At 32.7% G+C, this 23,482-nt stretch overlaps 5 protein-coding genes across 6 annotated transcripts in view; all 5 read right to left on the reverse strand.

Moving 5' to 3' along the window:
• Nucleotides 1-361: 361 nt before the first annotated feature.
• Nucleotides 362-4,181, reverse strand: LOC116844155 (chymotrypsin-1-like). Of its 2 annotated transcripts, XM_032815350.1 has the most exons (6): nucleotides 4,068-4,181; nucleotides 3,859-3,985; nucleotides 1,423-1,628; nucleotides 1,110-1,241; nucleotides 782-1,033; nucleotides 362-674 (listed from the first exon to the last, which is right to left on the reverse strand). In XM_032815350.1, exons 3-6 carry the CDS (start codon nucleotides 1,597-1,599, stop codon nucleotides 519-521), a joined length of 717 nt encoding a protein of 238 aa, XP_032671241.1. In that variant the 5' UTR covers nucleotides 1,600-1,628; nucleotides 3,859-3,985; nucleotides 4,068-4,181; the 3' UTR covers nucleotides 362-518. The 2 variants fall into 2 exon arrangements, with proteins under 2 accessions (XP_032671241.1, XP_032671239.1); XM_032815348.1 differs by lacking the exons at nucleotides 3,859-3,985; nucleotides 4,068-4,181 and adding an exon at nucleotides 2,025-2,448.
• A 1,703-nt stretch (nucleotides 4,182-5,884) lies between these two features.
• LOC116844166 (chymotrypsin-1-like) lies at nucleotides 5,885-7,994 on the reverse strand. The gene is made up of 5 exons (XM_032815361.1): nucleotides 7,881-7,994; nucleotides 7,056-7,237; nucleotides 6,750-6,869; nucleotides 6,421-6,666; nucleotides 5,885-6,172 (listed from the first exon to the last, which is right to left on the reverse strand). Exons 1-5 carry the CDS (start codon nucleotides 7,918-7,920, stop codon nucleotides 6,032-6,034), a joined length of 729 nt encoding a protein of 242 aa, XP_032671252.1. The 5' UTR covers nucleotides 7,921-7,994; the 3' UTR covers nucleotides 5,885-6,031.
• A 1,960-nt stretch (nucleotides 7,995-9,954) lies between these two features.
• On the reverse strand, nucleotides 9,955-11,915 carry LOC116844163 (chymotrypsin-1-like). The gene is made up of 5 exons (XM_032815357.1): nucleotides 11,815-11,915; nucleotides 10,998-11,179; nucleotides 10,692-10,811; nucleotides 10,348-10,596; nucleotides 9,955-10,219 (listed from the first exon to the last, which is right to left on the reverse strand). The coding sequence occupies exons 1-5, from the start codon at nucleotides 11,855-11,857 to the stop codon at nucleotides 10,073-10,075; spliced, it is 741 nt and encodes a 246-aa protein (XP_032671248.1). The 5' UTR covers nucleotides 11,858-11,915; the 3' UTR covers nucleotides 9,955-10,072.
• A 2,069-nt stretch (nucleotides 11,916-13,984) lies between these two features.
• On the reverse strand, nucleotides 13,985-20,019 carry LOC116844088 (serine protease 53-like). Its single transcript, XM_032815214.1, has 10 exons — nucleotides 19,941-20,019; nucleotides 18,931-19,112; nucleotides 18,588-18,713; nucleotides 18,257-18,505; nucleotides 18,055-18,130; nucleotides 16,080-16,130; nucleotides 15,059-15,240; nucleotides 14,756-14,875; nucleotides 14,424-14,672; nucleotides 13,985-14,289 (listed from the first exon to the last, which is right to left on the reverse strand). Exons 1-10 carry the CDS (start codon nucleotides 19,978-19,980, stop codon nucleotides 14,143-14,145), a joined length of 1,422 nt encoding a protein of 473 aa, XP_032671105.1. The 5' UTR covers nucleotides 19,981-20,019; the 3' UTR covers nucleotides 13,985-14,142.
• A 1,120-nt stretch (nucleotides 20,020-21,139) lies between these two features.
• LOC116844090 (transmembrane protease serine 9-like) overlaps nucleotides 21,140-23,482 on the reverse strand; it is a 13,320-nt gene continuing 10,977 nt past the window's right edge. The window contains exons 12-15 of the mRNA XM_032815215.1: nucleotides 22,788-22,972; nucleotides 21,902-22,027; nucleotides 21,571-21,819; nucleotides 21,140-21,446 (exon numbers count right to left, since the gene is read on the reverse strand). Of these exons, the coding sequence (XP_032671106.1) occupies nucleotides 21,300-21,446; nucleotides 21,571-21,819; nucleotides 21,902-22,027; nucleotides 22,788-22,972 (707 nt within the window). The 3' untranslated portion in view covers nucleotides 21,140-21,299. The remainder of the gene's footprint in view (nucleotides 21,447-21,570; nucleotides 21,820-21,901; nucleotides 22,028-22,787; nucleotides 22,973-23,482) is intronic.

Here is a 23,482-nt window from a genome sequence, read left to right on the forward strand (position 1 = left end):
CGAGATTTCTATCATTTAACCAAGTTTATAAAAGATAGTCTTGTTAAGAGTTGTAGGATATCAAAACCGAGGACAAATATCATTCATATTTAATAATAACAATTTAATAATAACAATTTAATAATAACAAAAACTTTCGAGTGATTACAAAAATTTTGTAATAAAATACCTAGTGCGTGCATAATATTTTTAAATAAATATATAATATATATTTATAATATTTCTAAGTAAATATATAATAATATGAAACATACTCTTATAATATTAAATAAATATTATAATATTTTCTCCATGTAACTTCAAATTATTTATTGATTTTATCAAAAAAAGGTTTAAATCGAGAAAACAAACACGCATGAAATTCATTTTGGATAGTATTTTTATTGTGTGTATTTTATGTTTCTATGTTATTTCTATGGAAAATCGTAGTGATGAGACCGACGTGTTTCACGCACGGCAACTAAAAACACTAGGAAATATCTGGAATATAGATTGCTATCCGAATGTGATTATTCGACTCACATATGTGCACATTTGTTTACACTATCTATCATAAAGTCCCGATAATAAAACAAATTAGTAAATACATCAGGGCTACCCTTGGCGCAAGGTACGGTCCAAGATACGACACCACAGAGCTCACCGTTGACAACGAGAGGGCCACCGCTGTCACCCTAAGAAATTGTGTATTTTTAACTCCGTTCAGTTTGTTTCTCATTAAGGACACGTGTACATAGTCATTTTCAGATATATCTACCATGATATAAGGTAAGATACTCACGGTACAGGCACCTGTTCCAGCCTTCTCTAAAGTGCATATCTGTTGTGGAATCGTATTTGGATGGTACGTTTGTAAGCATTCAGACTGGCTCAGAACATTGGTTTGGACCCATTGAAGCATCGGCGACATGTCTGAGTCCATAGTTGTCTTTCCCCATCCGCTTATTATACCACGATATTGGCCAGTGGCATAATCCCTACTCGCTAGACGAATCGGAGCTTGAACATTGTTCGTCGAAGCTGGCGTTACCAACTAGAAGAAAAAAGCATTTCAGATTGTTGCATCACATCCCCGTACGCGCGTTAGGAGAACTGAGAATTAGACTTACAGTGATCAAAGCGATATCATGCTTCAAACCTGTATTTATGTCACCAGTGTAGTTCGGATGCGTAGAAATGCACTTGATCTCGTGACTTTCGCCGTCGTTGTTTATCGACCAGAGGGCCCCAGTTATAACTCTCTGTGTGCCGAATATTTTTGACGTATTAAATAGAAGTAACAGAATGAAACGAAAAATGACGATACAAAAGACTAGAAGTGGAAACTCTCTAATTTTCCAATATCCTATTTATTATAATGTATCTAAGACAAGAATTAATATTCGAGTAAATCGTTTTCGGCAGCTACTGTTGTGTACGTACCATGGATCTCCATGTATTTTTATCTTCCGGTACACAATGTGCAGCAGTGACGACATGGAATTCGCTAATAAGACAGCCTCCGCAAATATGTTGACCGTACAGTTCACCGTGCCGTGAACCGTGCTGAATAGAGACTTGATATTTAAACTGACCTGGCGCTGCGTTATTTCCACCCATAATAGCTTCAGGTTCATCGGCGTATGCCTCTGCGGTTAATAATTTTTTTAAGTCCGTAATTATTTATTACTTCACCTAGACATGTTTCACTCAATACATATAAGTGTGCGTAAAGTACACATATACACACACACACATATATATATATATATATATATATATATATATATATATATATGATTCTTCTACCTATATTATATTTGCATATTTTTGCACATAATAATTTATGTGCATAAATTTAGGAAAATATATTTTTAAGAAATATGCGTCATAAAATTTATATATTTTTATATATTTTATATAATAATTCTCTCTCTCTCTCTCTCTCTCTCTCTCTTATTTAATATTTTGTACAACAAGTATCATAAACTAATCTCTGCTTGTACCTAAGTTATTATGTTTAATTATCGATTTTGTTTACTCACGTCTGGCGATTATACCGACAATCAGTAAAATAATAAACTTCATCATTTTAATCGTCGTAATTCGATAACCGAACCCAAATCAAATTACAGACTGAATATAGTAGACCACTTGGCGTTTCCTTTTATACTCGGTACCTGTGCTTAACCTTGCATAACAGCTGGCTTTGTTTGCGCGTTATCACCCTGTTAATGCGTACATCACGCACCTATTCAATTATTAATAACACCTGCGGTTTCTCTATTTGCTCGATGCATTAACGTCGAGAAAACAATGTAACTTTTATCTCATAAAGTATACGCTTCTCTTCTGCCAGTAGATGAATATTATACAGTTTAGACACATATATCTGCTTTAATTCCACATTAAATGTGGAATGGTTTCAAATTTATTAGCACAATTTATTTCATTTTGTCGAAAAAGAGAATAAAAATTATTTCTTAATGAATAAAACTGCCTCATACATAAAACATAAGGCTACCATTCGAGAGAAATTTTGTTATAATCTCTTTATAACATTTTTCCTCCATGTACACGCTCACAGCTTTAGATTAAAAATTGGTCTTATAAAAAAATTTATGCCGGGGAGAGAAATATGCACAAAAGTTTATTTCGCATGATATTTTTTATTATTTAGTTTATGCTTTTATATCATTTCGTGAAAAATATTAATGACGTTATCAACGTGTTTCACACGCCGTAACTGAAAATTTTAGCTTATATCTGGAAAGTAGATCGCCGATCGACTGTGATTATTCGAGTTATATGCACTTCGATTCTTGAATGAAAAACAGATAGTTAAAGACTGTAGTGAACATATCAGGTTTACCTATAGCGCAGGGACGACCCCAAGAGATGACGCCAACGAGCTCACCGTTACGAATGAAAGATACACTTACAGTGATTTCAGTTATATCGTTGAGAAAGATACGCGGCTCGTACTGGATGCACTTAAATGCACTTAAATGCACTTGATATTGTTTTTCGTCGTCTAGCTCTTTCAAGTACCGGTTACAATAATCTACGTACTAATATGTTTAATCAATTAAATAGAAGTAGCGAAATAAATGAAAGGACTGCCGCTATCATCCTAAAAATTGTATACTTTAATTAATGGTTTTCCAATTCGTTTCTCGTTTTCAATACGGATACGCATACGTATAAAATAATCACTTGTAAATATATTAAGCATAAGATAAGACACTCACTTGACAAGACTCTTATAGGTGCATATTTGATTTTCAGTGATTTTGGTGTAAAAGTGCTTACGTCCGTACTTAGACAGGGTCAGAATCTTCACGTTGATCCACTTAAGATTCGCCGGAATTATAGTAGTTTTTCCCCATCCACACACACACACACACACTTATTGTACACTATTGGGCACCAGTGGTATAATCCTTACTCGCTAGAGGAATGGGAGCTTGTAGATTGTTGATTTTAATCGGCATTGCCGATTGGAGAACGAAAATATTTCAGATTGTCGTGCATTACATCCCTGTGCTTTAGAAAAACTGAGAATTATGCTTACAGTGATTACAGTGATATTGTTGAGAAAGATACGCGGCTTGTACTCTGGATGCACTTGAATGCACTTGATATTGTTTTTCGTCGTCTAGCTCTTTCAAGTCGATGGTACCGGTTACAATAGTCTACGTACTAATATGTTTGATCAATTAAATAGAAATAGCGAAATGAATTAGGAGACGAGATGTGATACAAAGCGCTGGGAAGAAAAATTACCGCGGCTCTAATTTTTCTATATCATATTTATAATGTGACGTAAGAAAAAATCAATAATCGAGTGAATCATCCTTGCTAGCTACTGTTACGTACATAGTGTTTCCATTCTTCTTCACTCAGTTTGCAATGAGCAGCAAGCACGATGTTGTGACTCTCATAATACTTCCTTTCATATATGATCGTTTCTATGACGAGACTTAATGTCTAAATTGGTCAGGCACTAAAAAAGAAAGATAAACATACTGTAACTATATTGTTTGTACGTAAATCATAATTTTTAATTATCAACTTTATTTACTCACATCTGGCGATAACACCGATAATGAACAAAATAGTGAACTTTATCTTAGTCGCCGTAATTTAGTGATCGAATCCGGGACGAATTTCAAACTGAATACAGTAGACTATTCAGCGTTACCTTTTTATACTTGGTGCCTGTGTAGAATGTTGCACAACAGCTGGCTTTGTTTGCGTGTTTGCACTGGACGTACATTACGCATTTTATCTTATTCAATTGTTAATAACACCTGTGAATCCTCTGTTTCTTTATGTATCGACGTCGACAAAAAAACTTTCTTAAAACTTTCGTCTTACAGTTTCAAATATATATATTCTCTTACCGGCAGATTAATATCATATAACTTAGTCACACGTATATATATATATATATATATATATATATCTGTTTTAATTCTACATTAAATGTGGAATAGTTTCACATTTACTTGCACAAATCATTTCATTTTGTCGAAAACGAGAATAAAAATAGTCTCTTTAATGAATAAAACTACTTCATGCGTAAAACATAAAGTTATATTTGTTTTATGATTTATGATAGTAGTATAAAAAAAATTACACAGATTAAAACATCTATCACTATTACTATACGCTGACTTAAAAAATGTCTGGCAAAGTATAAGTATAATGAGTATATAAGTAAAAATATCTTTTAGTAAATATAAATCTTTGCTCTCTTCCATTTGATAACGCGAAGAGACAATCACAAACATAACGAAACACAAATCAATTAATATTCACAAATGAAATTACGTTATATAAAATGTCGTTTGTTATACCCACTTCTCTTATAGAAAACTATCACTGGTTGGTAATAAATTGGTCAGTAATAAATAGTAATTTTATTGCTCGTACGAGTAATAAAATTATTGAACGACAGTAATTATCGCTAGCCAAATAATCACTTATCAGTATGAAATTTCTAGAAGGGTTGTGTTTGTGTACATTATATTTAGGCAAGTAACTATATGTAGGCAAGTGTCACATCTTTAGTTTTTTCTGTGACAGTGTTTGAGTTTTGAGAGCAGTCCATCGGTCGGGCAATTGCGGGGTTGACTGCTAGACTCTTTGAACATATTGTTTACAAGTAATAAACATATTGTTTACAAGTAATGAACGGTCATTAAAGACAGTGCGATGCATATGAGTCCGATCATTTTTTGCAATGCTCGTCCATCGACAGAACTCTGAGTCACGGAAACATTCTATGTTCTAATGGATAAAAAGACGAAAGATTCCTTGTGTTAAGAATTTACACATGCGTATTATTATTTTAGTTCGATATTTCAGTGGCAATTATTTAATTAATTTTCTAGATTTATTTTTCGTGTTATTTATATAACGCGACAGCTAAAATTCGACTTCGAGAAAGAAGCATCAAAGTAAGACAATTGTGAAATAAAGGAACCAGCGATAAACAACGTGAAGTTTCGAATCTATGAATATTACTATACGAGTATTTTAATGTTTGACGTATTTTAAATGAAGTCATCAAATATTGAAAATTAAAAGTATGAATAGTAATACTTGTAGTCCTCAATGTACTATATCGTAAAACTTATATTTATATTATTTCACCTTTTTGTTACATATATATCATAACAAACTACTTATACCAACAATAAATACAATTGCACAAAAATTAAAAAATTTCTTTTTCGATGTGAAAATATAATAAATATAACTGCACAAAAATTATAATATTTTTTCTTTATTTTGGTAATATCTGGGCTATTTTAACAATATAATTCGTATACAGCTTTAGATTAATTATTGGTCTCATAAAAAAAAATTTCTATCAGAAGGAGAAAAGTGTACAAAATTTATTTCAAGTAATATTTTTTTATTGTTTACTTTATGCTTTCATATCATTTCTATTTCTACATATTAATAATGTTAGCAACGCGTTTCACACGCTGTAACTAAAACCTCTGGATAATGTCTGAAATATAGATTGCCGGTCGAATGATCAGAGAGTATGTTTTTCAATCCAGGGCGTATAATGGTAAACATTAGTATACACATCAGGTTGACCCACAGCACAGGGAATGCCCCAGGAGACGATACCAACAAGTTCACGGTTGTGAATGAGAGGGCCGCCGCTGTCACCCTAGTAGAAATTGTATATTTTTCATTAGTGACTCTATCAACTCGTTTCTTATTCCTAATGAGGATACGTGTAAAAAGTCACTTTCAGATGTATTACACAATGGGTGCTTCCGAAATGTCCAGGTTTGGGTCAAGTTGAGTTAGTTCCACTATAGTATCCGTTACATATACTATAGTGGAACTAACTCAACTCGACCCAACTCTGGGTATTTCGGAAGCACCCAATATAAGATAAGGTAAGACGCTCACCATGCATACACCCTGCCCCACTTCATTGGTACATAGTTGTTTAGAAGTAGTTTCTGGATGCGCTTTTTGACATTCACTAGGCTTCATTAACGTCACATCGATATATTGAAGGTATAACGGTGTGCCTGAGCTTGCACCGAGTTTTCCCCATCCGCTCACCATACCACGATTAATGCCATCGGCGTAATCCTTACTCGCCAGAGGAATTGCGTTTTGTCGACTGTTGAAGGGAATCGGTTCCTCCAACTAGAAGAAAAAAAGCGTTTCAGATTGTTGTGTAAGCATCACATCCCCATATGCGCTTCAGGAGAACTGAGAAATATGCTTACAGTGAGTATTGCGATATCGTCCCGAAGGTGATCCATGCTGAACCCTGGATGCACTACAACGGACTTGACTTTGTATAATTCACCATCTCCTATTACTTTGTTTGTGCCGGTTACAACAGTCTGCGTTACGAGTATTTTTGTTAAATTAAATAGAAGTAGCATCGTGAATTAGAAAATAATAATAAAAAGCATTGAAAATAAAAACTACCGCATTTCTAATTTTTCTATGCCATATTTATAATATATACGTAAAACAAAAACAATAATCGGACGAATCGTTTTTCCTAGCTACTATTATCTACGTACCAAGCGGTCCGCGATACTTGGAGACGATATGCAATGAGCAGCAGTGAGGATATGCGTGCTGCTAATAATACTTCCTCCGCAAATATGGTAGCCGTCTTCCTGAATGGAGACTTGATGTTTAAATTGTCCAGGATATGCCATGTTACCACCCACGATAGGTTCAGGTTCATCGCCATATACATCTGTAATTAATAATTTTAAGTCCGTAATTATTTATTACTTCGCTTAAAGATGTTTCACTTAATATACAGGATAAGATTAGATCAAACTATAAAAAATCTCTCTACTTAGTCGCGAACAACCACGTAAAACTACGAGTTATTAATTAAAAAAAGTCGGCGAATGAGTGTATGAATGCGCCAGATACGGTACAGAGTCTGACGGTATGTACGATTTGTGTTGCGCTTTTGTACATATGAAGACCAACGTGACACAAAAAAGTCCTTCACCATTTTGCGACCAATCACGTAGATTTTCAAGTTATTATTTAAAAGAGATTAATGAATTTCGACCACTTCATGTCATACATCTGTATGTAATAGAAACATATCTACGTATTTTACTATATAATTTTTCTACATGTGTTATTTTTACACATTTTTACAAATTTATAATAATTAATACGTGTAACACTACAGGAAAATATTTTTAAAAAATGTGTTCATGATACTATTTGTATATTTTAACTTCTTTCACTTATTAATTCTTTTTCTCTCATACTTTCTGATTTACTATTTTGTACAATAAGCAATATTAACCCTCTCTAATTATGCATTGCTTGGATGTAAGTTTTTGATTTTTTATTATCGAGTTTTTGTTACTTACTGGCGATAACGCCGACAACCAACAAAATTGCTAACTTCATTATCTCGATAGCCGTAATTCAGTAACCAGGTCCACAACAAATTGCAAACTGATACGTAGACCACTCAGTGTTCCCTTTTATATTCTTGGTCTTGACCTTGTATAACAGCTGCCATTATTTACCCCGTATGACGCTGGTTACACATTAATTACTTCATCTATTGAGTTGTTAATAATGTTTGCAGATCTTATATTTTTTCAGTACATCAATAGTTGTGTGAGTAAAACACTTATGTAATCTCATAATTTATCATATAATTCTTTCCCTTTGAAAGGGGAAATTTTATATAGTCATACATATATACTTTAATTCCATATTAAATTTGTAATAGTTTTACATTTATTTGCATAATTTATTTTATCTTTTCAAAGAAGAGAATAAAAATTGCTTCTTAATTAATGAAACTATATTTCATGAAATATAAAATTATGTTTATTCTATTATCAATCGTAATAATATTAGATTAAAATATGTAGCAATCTATTATTACAGGTTAACATTCACACACAATGTCTTAAAGAGAGTATAATATCACTATAAATATATCGTGGTAAATATCATTCTTTATTTTCTTCTGTTCAATAACATGAAGAAGATTCAGAATAGACACAAATTAATTAATATTTTCCACTCACATCACGTTATGCAAAATGTCATTTATATCCGTTAAGTAATGATTGTTAAAAAATATGCTTTATTGCAACTTAATAACATAATTGTTGGAAAATGTTTTTCTTGCCGCTGAAGTAAAACGACTTGGTTATTGTAACGGAATAGGAAAATCGCGGAAAGATATGGACACGAGCTGTTGATGTTGTCTTCAATGAACTCCACAACACGTCGAAACCTACAAGTATAAGTTCCACAGGATTTCATTGATCTTTGGAAGCCCTTTTATAGGAGAATTTAAGCGATAACTCGTTCGTTATCGTTTTTTTTCGGGATAAATATTGATTTGATATCAAGTTGTCAACATATAGCATAAATATCGGTAATGAAAGCTCGAACGTTGTTCAAGCATAAAACTTGTAGGCTGAAGTATGTACGTCGCAAATTGATATAAGAAAGTTCTTGTGATGTCTGAATTCCGAGAACGGCCCATCGATCAGGTTATTGCGGAATTGACCGCTAGACTTATTGAACATATTGTTTGCAAGTAATAAACGATTGTTAACGACAGCACGGTGCATATGAATCCATTCATCTTTTGCGACGCTCGTCCATCGACAGAACTCTGAGTCACGGAAACATTCTACGTTCTAATGGACAAAACAACGAAAAATTCCTTGTGTTAGGAATTTACACGTATGTATTATTATTTTAGTTCCATTTTAGAGATAATTATTAAATTAATTTTCTATATTTATTGTGCGTGCTATTTATATAACGCGACAGTTAAAACTCGACTTCGAGAGAGAAGCATCAAAAACAATTGTGAAATAAGGGAATTAGCAATAAACGACGTGAAGTTTCGACTCTATGAATATTATCATACGAGTATTATAATGTTTAATATATGTATTTAAAAAAAAGTCATAAAATATTGAAAATTATAATAATAAATAGTAACATTCCTAATACCCAATGTATTATATCGTAAAAGTTATATTTATATTATTTCACCTTTTTGTTATATACATATCATAATATACCAGTCATACCAACAACAAATCCAATTACACATTCCTTTTCGATGTGTAAATATAATAAATGTAATTGCATAAAAATTATAATATTTCTTCTTTATCTTGATAATATTTGGGCTATTTTAACAATGACAAAAACACTCAAGTAATTACGTTAATTTTGTAATGAAATGTCAAAAGTGCATAATGTTTTTGAGTAAATATATAATAACTTCAATCATACTTTCCATATGGTTTCAGAAATATTTTGTGATAATTTTTATTACAATTTTTCTCTATATGTAGCTTTAGATTAATTATTGGTCTTATAAAAAAAATTTATGTCGGGAAGAGAAATGTGTACAAAATTTATTTTGAATAATATATTTTTATTGTTAATTTATGCTTTCATATCATTTCTATAGAACATATTAATAATGTTGGTAACGCGTTTCACACCCTGTAACTGAAAATTTTGAATAATGTCTGAAATATAGATCGCCGATAGACTGTGATTATTCGAATGATTAGCACTTCTGTTGATGTTCCTTAATCCAGTCCCGAAAGTAGTCGACACTAGTGAATACATCAGGTTCACCTTTAGCACAGGGGATACCCCAGGAGACAACACCAACAAGTTCACGGTTGTGAATGAGAGGGCCGCCGCTATCACCCTAAAAAATTGTATATTTTTAATTAGTGATTCTACCAACTCGTTTCTTATTTCCGATGAGAATACGCGTACGTATAAAAAGTCACTTTCAGATATATTAGACAATATAAGACAAGGTAAAACACTCACCATGCAGGCACCTTTTCCATAGCTGTTAAAGGTACATATCTGTTTAGAAGAAGTGTCTGGATGCGCTTTTTGACATGCATCATGGCTCAACATCGTCACATCGACATATTGAAGCATTGTCGGCATGTTTGACCATTTACCGAGCTGCCCCCATCCGCTTATCATAGCACGATTTTGGCCATTGGCATAATCCATACTTGCCAGAGGAACTGCAGATTGTTGACTGGTGAAGCTGATCGGAGATGCCAACTAAAAGAAACAGAATATACCAGAGTGTCGTGTACACTCGTATCATACGTATATCATATTTTCATATGCACAAGAAAACTGAGAATTATGCTTACAGTGAGCAAAGCGATATCGTTCTCAAGGCAATACTTGTCGAACCCTGAATGCACTTGAACGCACTTGACTTTGTGTACTTGACCACCGCTTTTTACGTTGTTTGTTCCGGTTCGAACAGTCTGCGTAACGAATATTTTTGTTGAATTAAGTAGAAATATCATAGTGAATTAGAAAATAATCATAGAAAACGCTGAAAATAAAAACTATCGTGTTTCTAATTTTTGTATGGCATATTTATAATAAATGTATGCAAGAAAAAAACCGACCGGATGAATCGTTTTTATTAGCTACTATTATCTACGTACCAAGCGCGGCGCGATATTTGGGGACGTTATGCAATGAGCAGCAGTGAGGATATGCGTGCTGCTAATAATACTTCCTCCACAAATATGATAGTCGTCTTCCCGAAGGGAGATTTGATGTGGAAATTGTCCTTGTGATGCCATGTTGCCACCCACAATAGGTTCAGGTTCATCGCCATATACCACTGTAGTGAATAATTATAAATCCGTAATCATTTATTACTTCGCCTAAAAATGTTTTACGTAAAATATATATACTGAATAAAATTAGATTAAACTGACAAAACATTTCCCTACTTAGTCGCGAATAACCACGTAAAACTGAGTTATTAATTAAAGAAGCTCGGCAAATGAGTGTGTGAATGCGCGAGATACAGTGCAGAGTCTGACGATAAGTATGAGTTGTGCTCTTGTATATATTAAGACAAATGAAAGTCCTTTACCATTTTGCGAACAGCCACGTAAATTTTTAACTTATTAATTAATAGCGGTCAGTGAATTTTGGCAGCCTTGTATCAGGCATCTGTATGTAAAAGAAATCTACGTATTTTGCTATATAGTTCTTCTACATGTGTTATTTTTGCACATTTTTACACGTATATAATAATTAATGCATGTAATACTACGGAAAATTATTTTTAAAAAATGTTGTGCATGATACTATTTGTATATTTTAATTTTTTTCATATATTATATAATTCTCTCTTTCCCTCACACTTTCATTTAATATTTCGTATAATAAACAATATTAGTATACGTTAATTATGCATTACTTGAATGTAAGATTTTGATTTTTTATTATCGAGTTTTAGATACTTACTGGCGATAACTCCGACAACCAGCAGAATTGCTAACTTCGTCATCTCGATAATCGTAATTCGGTAACCAGGTCAAGAATAGATTGCAAACTGGATACGTAGACAACTGGATACTCCTCAACATTCTTTTTTATACCCGATATCGGTGCTTGACCTTGTATAACAACTGGTTTTATTTACTCCGTGTTACATTGGACACACATTAATTATTTTATCTATTGAGTTGTTAATGACGCTTGCAGACCTTATATTTGTTCGATGCATTGACGGTGGAGTGAAAGACACATCTATAATCTCATAATTTATCATGTATTTCCTTCTTGTCGATAGCTAAATTATATAATCATATATATCTACTTTTATTCTACATTAAATGTAGAGTAGTTTAACATTTATTCGTACAAATTATTTCATTTTGTCGAAAAAGGAAATGTAAATTGTTTCTTAATTAATAAAATTATATTTTATACATAAAATATAAAGTTATTTATGTTCTATTTTTTGTGGTAATATTAATATTAGATTAAAATGTGTATGAAACTCTGTTATTACAGATTTTATACACGTTGTCTGAAAGAGAATATAATATTATCATAAATACAAAATTTGTGGTAAATATCATTCTTTGCTTTTTTCTGTTCGATAACATGAAGAGGATTCAGAATAGATACAAATTAATTAATACTTACCACTGATATCACATTATACATTGCTGAATACGAACTCAATTCTTATTAATATTGCAACATTTAGAAGAATTTAAAAAAAAATCGGGCTCCACAGTTTTTTCTACATTGATTAATGTTTAATTTAAAAAAAAAATTTATCCCGATTGCTGTAAAATTGTCTCAATTATCAACAAAGTTATGGGAGAGAATCTCTGATCACGAATTAAAGAATGTCCAAGGACGAGCGACAAAAGAGTGACATTTCCTTTAACGAAATTGTAACAAAATTTATCACTAAGGGTACCATATACGTTTTTTAAAAATATTTAAACAAAAATAATAAAATGAAAGTTGGTATCTACACATGTCTCACTTAAAAGAAGAAAATTATTTAATCGTAATCTGGAATCGGGTTGCGTATACTATATATAAGCTGTCCTAGAACAAGCTCCGAAATTGAAGACATAGTACAAACTAAGGTGACTACAGAAGTCCTACATCGTTTTTTGGATTCCGTTATTGTGATAGCGTTTCTTGAATTATTACTTGAAAAAAATAGGTGGATAGTCGCTTGCGATTATATATATTAATGTTCTCCAATTAATAACTAAAAGTCTACGACTAATAAACGGTCATTAAAGGTAGCACGGCGTACATTAATCCGTTCATCTTTCGCAATATCGTCCATCGACAGAACTTTGAGTTGCGAAATATTCTACGTTCTAATGGATAAAAAAGATTCTTTATGTTAGAAATATATACTGTGTATTATTATTTTAGTTCGACTTCAGAGGTAATTATTTAATTAATTTTCTAAATTTATTTTTGCGTGTTATTTATATAACGCAACAGCTAAAACTCGACTTCGAGAAAGAAGCATCAAAGGAATACAATTCTGAAATAAGGGAATCAGCGATAAATGACGCAAAGTTTCGAATCTATGAGTATTACCATACGAGTATTCTAATGTTTGACGTGTCTACTTTGAATGAAGTCATAAAATATTGAAAATTGTAAAGAGTAATACTTGTAAAACCTAATGCACTATATCGAAAAATTTATATTTATATTATCTCACCTTTTTATTATATAAGTATCATAACATACTACTCATACCAACAATAAATACAATTGCACAAAAATTACCTTTTTGATGTGAAAATATAATAAATGTAATTGCACAAAAACTATAATATTTTTTCTTTATTTTGATAATATTATTTATTTTAGGCTATTTTAACAATGACAAAAGCAATTAACTAAGACTATTTTAACAATGACAAAAGCAATTAATTAAGGCTATTTTAACAATGACAATTTTGTAATAAGATATCTAGAGTGCATAATATCTTTAAATAAATATATAATAATTTCAATCATATTTTCCATATGGTTTCAGAATTTTGTTGTAACTTTTGTTACAATTTTTCTTCGCATACAGCTTTGGATTAATTATCGGTCTCATAAAAGAAAGTTTATGCGGGGAAGAGAAATGTGTACAAAATTTATTTCAAATAATATTTTTTATTGTTAATTTATACTTTCATATCATTTCTATGAAACATATCAATAACGTTAGCAACGCGTTTCACACGCTGTAACTAAAAACTTTGGATAATGTCTGAAATATAGATCGCCGGTCGACTGTGATTATTAGAATGATCAGCACATCTGTTGACATTCTCTAATCCAGTCCCGATAATAGTAGACACTAGTGAATACATCAGTTCGACCCACAGCACAGGGAATACCCCACGAGACAACACCAACAAGTTGATCGTTGAAAATGAGAGGACCGCCGCTGTCACCCTAAGAAATTATATTTTTAATTAGTGATTATTTCAACTCGTTTCTTATTCCCAATGAAGACACGCGTACATATAAAAAGTGACTTTTAGATGTATTATGCATAAGATAAGATAAGTTATGAGTTATGCACTTACCATGCATAAACCTTTCCCATAGCTGTTATAGGTACATATCTGTTTAAAAGAAGTGCTTGGATGATCTTCTTGGCACTCATCATAGCTCAGCATTCTCACATCGACATATTGAAGCATTGTCGGACTGCCTGAGTTTGCACCGAGCTGTCCCCATCCGCTTACTATAGCATGATTTTTGCCATTGGCATAATCCTTACTCGCCAGAGGAATTGAAACTTGTTGACTGTTGAAGCTCATCGGGGATGCCAACTAGAAGGAAAAAAATATTCCAGATTGTCGTGTACATACAATATTTCCATACGCACTTTAGGAGAACTGAGAATTATACTTACAGTGAGCACAGCGATATCATTCTTATGACCCCTCGAGTCGTACTGGGGATGTATCTGAGCGCACTTGACTTTGTGTACTTGACCACCGCTATCTACATTGTTTGTTCCGGTTCGAACAGTCTGTGTAACGAATATTTTTGTTGAATTAAATAGAGCTAGCACAGTGAATTAGAAAATAATGATAGAAAGCGCTGAAAATGTAAACAATCGCGTCTTTAATTTTTCTATGCCATATTAATAACATGTTAGAAAGAAACCAATAATCGGACGAATTGTTCTTACCAGCTACTGTTATCTACGTACTAAGTCGGGCACGAAAATGAGAGACGATATGCAATGAGCAGCAGTGACGATATGTGTACTGCTAATAATAGTTCCTCCGCAAATATGCTCGTCGTCTTCCCGAATGGAGACTTGATGTGGAAATTGCCCAGGATATGCTATGTTGCCACCCACGATAGGTTCAGGTTCATCGCCGTATACCTCTATAGTTAATAATTTTAAGTCCGTAATTATTTATTATTTCGCCTAAAAAGATTTCACTTAGTATACGCAGTAAGATTAAATCAAACTAGACAAAATGCTTCTCTAGTTGCGAACAACCACACGGAAAAAAAGATTTCCTAATGTATGGACAACTAAAAATATTAACTCCGAGTAAATTTTCTTGCTTTTATAGCAACGTTATTTAGTTGTGATAACTAAATAACTTTGCTATGAAAGCAAGAAAATTTGCTCCTGCAGTTAATAATTTTAGTTATCCATATATTAGCAAATCTTTTTTTTCCACATTTTTTGCACATAAAACTATGAGTTATTAATTAAAGAAAATCGACGACTGAGTGTGTGAGTGTGCGGTGCAAAATGTGACGTTATGTGCGATTTGTGTTGCGCTTTTGTACATATTAAGATCAATGTGACACAAAAAAGTCCTTTACCCTTTTGAGACTAACCATACAGATTTTCAAGTTATTAATTAAAAGAGATTAATGAATTTTGACAGCTTCATGTCATACACCTGTATGTAATACCTGAAACATATCTACGTATTTTAATATATAGTTTTTCTACATGTGTTATTTTTACACATTCTTTTTTTTACAAATTTATAATAATTAATACGTATAACACTACAGGAAAATATTTAAAAAAATACATATTTATGATACTATTTGTATATTTTAACTTCTTTTACTTATTAATTCTTTTTCTCTCATACTCTCTGATTTACTATTTCGTACAATAAGCAATATTAACATACGCTAATTATGCATTGCTTGGATGTAAGTTTTTGATTTTTTATTATCGAGTTTTTGTTACTTACTGACGATAACGCCGACAATCAGCAAAATCGCTAACTTCATTATCTCGATGACTGTAATTCAGTAACCAGGTCCACAACAAATTGCAAACTGATACGTAGACCACTCAGTGTTCCCTTTTATATTCTTGTGCTTGACCTTGTATAACAGCTGCCATTATTTACCCCGTATGACGCTGGTCACACATTAATTACTTCATCTATTGAGTTGTTAATAATGGTTGCAGATTTTATATTTTTTCAGTACATCAATAGTCGTGTGAGTAAAACACTTATGTAATCTCATAATTTATTATATACTTCCTTCCTGTCGTCAGATGAAGTATCATATAATTATATACAGGGTGTCCGAAAAGTCTGGACACGGCCGATTTTCTCGGAAACTATAGGAGTTAGAGGAAAATGTTAAATACAAAAGTTGTAGGGTTTCAACCAATCTATCAACTGGTCACCCTTGTTTGACCTTGACGAGTAGGTGGAGGTCCGTGGAGGTCACTTGGAGGTCAAGATGATTTTTCTAAATGGGACACCCGGTATTTGGTAAGGTCATGTGAAAGCTGGTCCCGAGCCCTTTCCAAAGCCCTCAGCTCGGCCACTTCACCTCGGTCGCAACGGCGACTGTTCGCCGATCTCCCAACCAAGATGATGGAAGATCGTTGTTTTTCTAACAAATTTTCCCTAACCAGAGCGTTATCCCACGACTGAATAATTGGTCGCCCTAAACAGGGCGGTTTGTTTTGTGTACGCTACCAATTGCGCTCACTCTCTTCTCTGACCATTCCGGCAAGGGCACTCCCACCCGTCCTCACTCTTCACAATCTTCCTTCCAATTAGATTCCTTCCGAGGTGAAGTGGCCGAGCTGAGGGCTTTGGAAAGGGCTCGGGACCAGCTTTCACATGACCTTACCAAATACCGGGTGTCCCATTTAGAAAAATCATCTTGACCTCCAAGTGACCTCCACGGACCTCCACCTACTCGTCAAGGTCAAACAAGGGTGACCAGTTGATAGATTGGTTGAAACCCTACAACTTTTGTATGTATATTAATATTTTCCTCTAACTTCTATAGTTTCCGAGAAAATCGGCCGTGTCCAGACTTTTCGGACACCCTGTATATCCACTGTAAATCTACATTATATGTATAGTAGTTTAACATTTATTCGCATAAATTATTGTGTTTTGTCGAAGAAGAGAATGGAAATTGCTTCTTAATTAATGAAACTATATTTCATGCATAAAATATACAGTTATGTTTATTCTATTATTTATGGTAATAATATTAGTTTAAAATGTGTGACACTCTGTTATTACAGGCTGACTTTCACACACAATATCTGAAAGAGAATATAATATCATCATAAATATAATGTGGTAAGTATCATTCTTTAATTTTTTCTGTTTGATAACACGAAGAAGATTCAGAATAGATACAAATCAATTATTCCCTTGAGTGTGTAGGTATCATACATGTACAGAAAATGGACGTGCCACTAGTGTGTGATGTACATATATATACATCTTAAAAAAAACCGATTTATCCTTTTGTGGTTTGTATGAAGTTTGGTGTCCTACAGTTTTCGAAGTTCACTCAATACAAATATGATACTTGAATCTCAAAATTCAAGATAGTAGATCCAATATGTATCCAGCTTGTATACAGTTGTGTACAATTTGTATACAGTTTTAGATTAATTATTGGTCTCATAAAAAAATTTATGTCAGGAAGAGAAATATATACAAAATTTATATATTTAAAATAATATTTTTTTATTCTTTTCTTTATGCTTTCATATCATTTTTATTTCTACATATTAATAACGTTAGCAACGCGTTTCACACGCTGTAACTGAAAATTTTGGATCATGTCTGAAATATAGATCGCCTGTCGACTGCGATTATTCAAATGATCAGTACGAATGTAGTCATTGCTTAATCCAGTCCCGATAATGGACAACATTAGTGAATATATCAGGTTCACCTATAGTACAGGGGTTGCCCCAAGAGACAATACCAGCAAGTTGACCATTGCAAATGAGAGGACCACCGCTGTCACCCTAAGAAATTGTATATTTTTAATTAGTAATTCTTACAATTCGTATCTTATTGCCAATGAGGATACGCGTACGTATAACAAGTCACTTTTAGATGCACTATGCATAGAGATAAAGTAAGACACTCACCATGCATGTACGTTTTCCATGGCTGATATAGGTACATATCTGTTTATCAGTAGTGCCTGGATACGCTTTTTGGCATTCACTATGCCTCAGCGCGGTCACTTGGAGATACTGAAGCATTGGCGACGGAAATGAACTTCGGCCGATCAGTCCCCATCCGCTTACTATACAAAGAGTTTGGCCATCAGCATAATCTTTATTCGCTAGAGAAATTGAACGTTGTAGATTGTTGAAGCGAATCGGTATAACCATCTAGAAGAAAAAAATATTCCAAATTGTCGTGTACACATCATATTTCCATACGCACTTTAAGAGAACTGAAAATTATACTTACAGTCAGCACAGCGATATCATTCGCATGTTCACTCCACGGGTCGTACTCTGGATGCACTTGAACGCTCTGAACTTGGTGTACTTTACCACCTCTACCTTCTACGTCGTTTGTTCCGGTTAGAATAGTCTGCGTAACGAATATTTTTGTTGAATTAAATAAAAGTAACACAGTGAATTATAATAAAAGTAACACAGTGAATTATAATATGATGATAAAAGGCGCTAAAAATAAAAACTATCGCGTCTCTAATTTTTATAAGCTATATTTATAATATGTATATAAGCAAAAACACCAATAATCGGAAATATTTTTCTTACTATCTTATTTACTTTTATCTACGTACCAAGCGTTGCGCGGTACTTTGAGACGATATGCAATGAGCAGCAGTGAGGACACGTGTCTCATCAATAATACTTCCTCCGCAAATATGGTGGCCATCTTCCCGAATGGAGACTAGATGTGGAAATTGTCCAGGCGATGCCGTGTTGCCACCCATGATAGGTTCAGGTTCATCGCCGTATACCTCTATAGTTAATAATTTTAAGTCCGTAATTATTTATTATTTCGCCTAAAAAGATTCCACTTAGTATACGAAGTAAGATTAAATTAAATTAGACAAAATGTTTCTCTAGTTAGTTGCGAACCACCGCACGGAAAAAAAAGATTTGCTAATATATGGACAATAAAAATATTAACTGCAAGAGGAAATTTTCTTGTTTTTTATAGCAAAGTTATTTAGTTATGTGAACTAAATATCTTTGCTATGAAAGCAAAAAAATTTGCTTTTGCAGTTAATATTTTTATTTGTCCAGATATTAGCAAATCTTTTTTTCCGTGCACATAAAACTATGAGTTGTTAATTTAAAAAAATCGACGACTGAGTGTGTGAATGCGCAGTGCAAAATGTGACGGTATGTACGATCTGTGTTGCGCTTTTGTACATATTGAGACCAATGTGACACAGAAAAGTCCTTTAGCATTTTGCGACCAATCATACAGATTTTTAAGTTATTTATTAAAAGAAATTAATGAATTTTGACAGCCTCATATCATACACCTGTACATAATAGTTGAAACATATTTACGTATTTTGCTATACAGTTTTTCTATATGTGTTATTTTTACACATTTTTATAAATTTATAATTAATACGTATAACACTACAGGAAAATATATAAAAAAAATGTAGTCATGATACTATTTATATATTTTAACTTCTTTCACTTATTAATTCTTTTTCTTTCATATTCTCTGATTTACTATTTTGTACAATAAGCAATATTAACATATGCTAATTATGCATTGCTTGGATGTAAGTTTTTGATTTTTTATTATCGGGCTTTTGTTACTTACTGGCGATAACGCCGACAACCAGCATAATTGCTAACTTCATTATCTCGGTGGTCGTAATTCGATAATCAGGTCCACAACAAATTGCAAACTGGATACGTAGAACACTCAGCGCTTCCTTTTATATCCTTGTGTTTGACCTTGTATAACAGCTGCCATTATTTACCTTGTATTATACTGGTCGCACATTAATTACTTTGTCTATTGAGTTGTTAATAATGTTTGCAGGCCTTATATTTGTTCCGTGCACCAATGGTCGTGAGAAAAACACTTATGTAATCTCATAATTTATTATATACTTCCTTCCTGTCGTCAAATGAAGTATCATATAGTCATATATATCCATTGTAAGTTTACATTACATGTGTAGTAGTTTAACATTTATTCGCATAAATTATTTTGTTTTGTCGAAGAAGAGAATGGAAATTGCTTCTTAATTAATGAAATATTTTATGCATAAAATATAAAGTTATGTTTGTCCTATTATTTATGATAATAATATTAGTTTAAAATGTGCGACACTCTGTTATTACAGGCTGACTTTCACACACAATGTCTGAAAGATAATATAATATCCTGATAAATATAATATGGTAAGTATCATTCTTTATTCTTTTCTGTTTGATAACACGAAGAAGATTCAGAATAGATACAAATCAAATCCCTTTTGAGTGTATACATGGTAACATACATGTACAGAAAATAGACGTGCCATTAGTGTGTGATGTATATATATATATATATATATATATATATATATATATATATATATATCTTAAAAAAAACAGATTTATTCTTCTGTGATTTGTATGAAGCTTCACTGAATGCAAATATGATATCTGAATCTCAAAATTCAAGATAGTAGATCCAATATGGCGGATAAAAATTGAAAAAATAATTGGATTTAATCCACCATATTGGGTCCGATATTTTGAATTTTGAAATTCTAGTATCATATTCGGATTCTGCGAACTTGAAAACCTTAATACTAAAATCGTAGCGAAAAAAAGACACATTTTTTCATATACTGATGGCTGCATGTTACTTTTAAGTAAATATTTAATAGTTTCAGTCACACTCTCCATATAATTCCAAAAGTTTTTATTGCAATTTTTATTATAATAATTTTTCTCCATACATAGCTTTAGATTAATTATTGGTTTCATAAAAAAAAAGTTTATGTCGGGAAGAGAAATACATAATTTATTTTTAATTATATTTTTTTATTGTTTATTTTATGCCTTTATATCACTTCTATAGAACGTATTAATGACAGTAGCAACGTGTTTCACACGCTTTAACTGAAAATTCTTGGTAATGTTTGGAATATAGATCGCCGGTCAACTGTGATTATTAGAATGATCAGCACTTCTTCTGATGTTCTTCAATCCAAGGCCGATACGTATAAACATTAGTGAATACATCAGGTTCACCCACAGCGCAGGGTTTGCCCCAGGAGACAATACCAACAAGTTGATCATTACAAACGAGAGGACCGCCGCTGTCACCCTAAAAAATTGTATATTTTTAATTAGTAACTCTTTCAACTTGTTTCTTGTTCTCAATGAGGATACGCGTACGTATAAAAAGTTACTTTCAGATCATTATGCATAAAATAAGGTAAGACACTCACATGGCAAAGACCTTGCCCATAGTCACGATAGGTACATATTTGATTCACAGAATTGCTTGGATGTGCTGTCTGGCAATCCTTATGTGTCAAAACTTTTACTTTGAGATATTGAAGCATTGTCGGTATGTTTTTGTTTAAGCCGAGTTTTCCCCATCCACTTGCTATAGCATTATGGTTGCCATCGGCATAATCTTTACTCGCTATAGAAATTGGAGCTTGGACATTGCTCGTCTTAATCGGTGTTTTTAACTACGAGAACAAAAGCGTTTCGATTGTCGTGTACACATCATATTTCCTTACGCACTTTAGGAGAACTGAGAATTATGCTTACAGTGATCAAAGCGATATCGTTGTTTATTTTACGTGAGAGAGAATTGTAGTCTTCATGCACTTGAATGCACTTGATTTTGTGTCGTTCACCTCCAGTTCGTACGTTGTTTGTTCCAGTAACAACAGTCTGCATACCGAATACTTTTAATGAATTAGATAGAAGCAGTAGAGTAAATTAGAAAATGATGATACAAGCGTTAGAAATAAAAACTACCGCATCTCTAATTTTTTTATATATTATTTATAATGTATATACAGGGTGTCTCACCTTCTCCTCCGGGAATTTTGTGGGGACGTAGAACAGGTTGAGGTAAACATAAAAGTCCCACACCGTTTTGCGATATTCGCAATAATTATCGAGATATTAATTGTAGAAAACTTGTAAATGATCATGCAAAATATGGTAAATGAGTTATAGTAACGACGCCGTCATGTCTTATACTTTAGGTCAAATTAAATAAAAAAATCCTCTATCATTTTCCAAATAATCACATAGATTTTTAATTATTAATTAAAGAAGATTATTGCAGGATTTTGCGTGATAATGTACTCATCTTCCTTAATTAATAATTAAAAATCTATGTAATTATTTGGAAAATAATAGAGGACTTCTTTGTTCAATTTGTCCTAAAGTATAAGTATACGACGGCAGTCGTCGCTACTATGACTCATTTACTATATTCTGCATAATCATTTACAAGTTTTCTACAATTTATATCTCGATAATTATTGCGAATGTCGCAAAACAGTATAGGTAACTTTTATGTTCATCTCAATCTGTTCTACGTCCCCACAAAATGCCCGGAGGGGAGTGTGAGACATCCTGTATAAGAAAAAATCAATACAATCGAACAAATCGTTCTCACTAGTTACTGTTATTTACGGACCAAGGATATCTGCTGAATTTGTAGACGCGGTATACAATGAGCAGCAGTGATGATATGTGTGTCGCTAATAATAGTTCCCCCGCAAGTATGGGAGCCGTATCGCTGAATGGAGACTTGATATGGAAATTGTCCAGGCGATGCCACGTCGCCACCCACGATAGGTTCAGGTTCATCGCCATATACCTCTGTAATTAACAATTTTATGTCCGTAATCATTTATTACTTAGTTTAAAAATAATTTACTTAGTATATATACAAGGTAAGATTAGATCAAACTGGATAAAAAATTTCTTTACTTACTCGCGAGCAACTACGTAAAATTATGAGTTATTAATTAAAGAAGATCAGCGAATGAGTGTGTGAATGTGCGACATACGGTATAGAATGTGACGATAAATATGATTTGCATCGTATTTTTGTATATATGAAGACAAATAAATACAAAAAAGTTCTTTACAATTTTGCAAACGACTACGTAGATTCCTAAATTATTAATTAAAATAGATTAGTGAGCTTTGGCAATTTTGTATCAGGTACCTGTATGTAATAGCTATCTACGTATTTTGCTACATAGTTCTTCTAAATATCATTTTTACATATTTTCACATATGTATCATGATTATCATTACAGAAAAATATTTTTAAAAAATGTGTGATACTATTTATATATTTTAATTTTTTTCGTTTATTAATTC

This window comes from Odontomachus brunneus, unplaced genomic scaffold (genome assembly GCF_010583005.1).
Source record: "Odontomachus brunneus isolate Ranch 3 - 2012 unplaced genomic scaffold, Obru_v1 Obru_scaffold_039, whole genome shotgun sequence".
NCBI lineage: Eukaryota > Metazoa > Arthropoda > Insecta > Hymenoptera > Formicidae > Odontomachus > Odontomachus brunneus.

Excerpts from the sequence above, each read along its gene's own strand:
- LOC116844163 (XM_032815357.1), bottom strand. The coding sequence starts at position 11,857 with ATGACGAAGTTAGCAATTCTGCTGGTTGTCGGAGTTATCGCCA. Across the intron at positions 10,597-10,691 it reads ACGATATCGCTTTGCTCACT|TTGGCATCTCCGATCAGCTT; the intron begins GTAAGCATAATT and ends TGTTTCTTTTAG. Across the intron at positions 10,220-10,347 it reads ATGGAAAAGGTGCCTGCATG|GGTGATAGCGGCGGCCCTCT; the intron begins GTGAGTGTTTTA and ends ACAATTTTTTAG.
- LOC116844155 (XM_032815348.1), bottom strand. The coding sequence starts at position 2,070 with ATGATGAAGTTTATTATTTTACTGATTGTCGGTATAATCGCCAGAC. Across the intron at positions 1,629-2,024 it reads TGTCGGTATAATCGCCAGAC|AGGCATACGCCGATGAACCT; the intron begins GTGAGTAAACAA and ends TATTAACCGCAG. Across the intron at positions 675-781 it reads CTGGAACAGGTGCCTGTACC|GGTGACAGCGGTGGCCCTCT; the intron begins GTGAGTATCTTA and ends ACAATTTCTTAG.
- LOC116844166 (XM_032815361.1), bottom strand. The coding sequence starts at position 7,920 with ATGAAGTTAGCAATTTTGTTGGTTGTCGGCGTTATCGCCA. Across the intron at positions 7,238-7,880 it reads GGTTGTCGGCGTTATCGCCA|ATGTATATGGCGATGAACCT; the intron begins GTAAGTAACAAA and ends TATTAATTACAG. Across the intron at positions 6,870-7,055 it reads CAAGTATCGCGGACCGCTTG|ACTGTTGTAACCGGCACAAA; the intron begins GTACGTAGATAA and ends CTCGTAACGCAG.
- LOC116844088 (XM_032815214.1), bottom strand. The coding sequence starts at position 19,980 with ATGAAGTTAGCAATTATGCTGGTTGTCGGCGTTATCGCCA. Across the intron at positions 18,131-18,256 it reads ATGGAAAACGTACATGCATG|GGTGACAGCGGTGGTCCTCT; the intron begins GTGAGTGTCTTA and ends ACAATTTCTTAG. Across the intron at positions 15,241-16,079 it reads GATTGTCGGCGTTATCGTCA|AGGTATACGGCGATGAACCT; the intron begins GTAAGTAACAAA and ends TATTAACTATAG.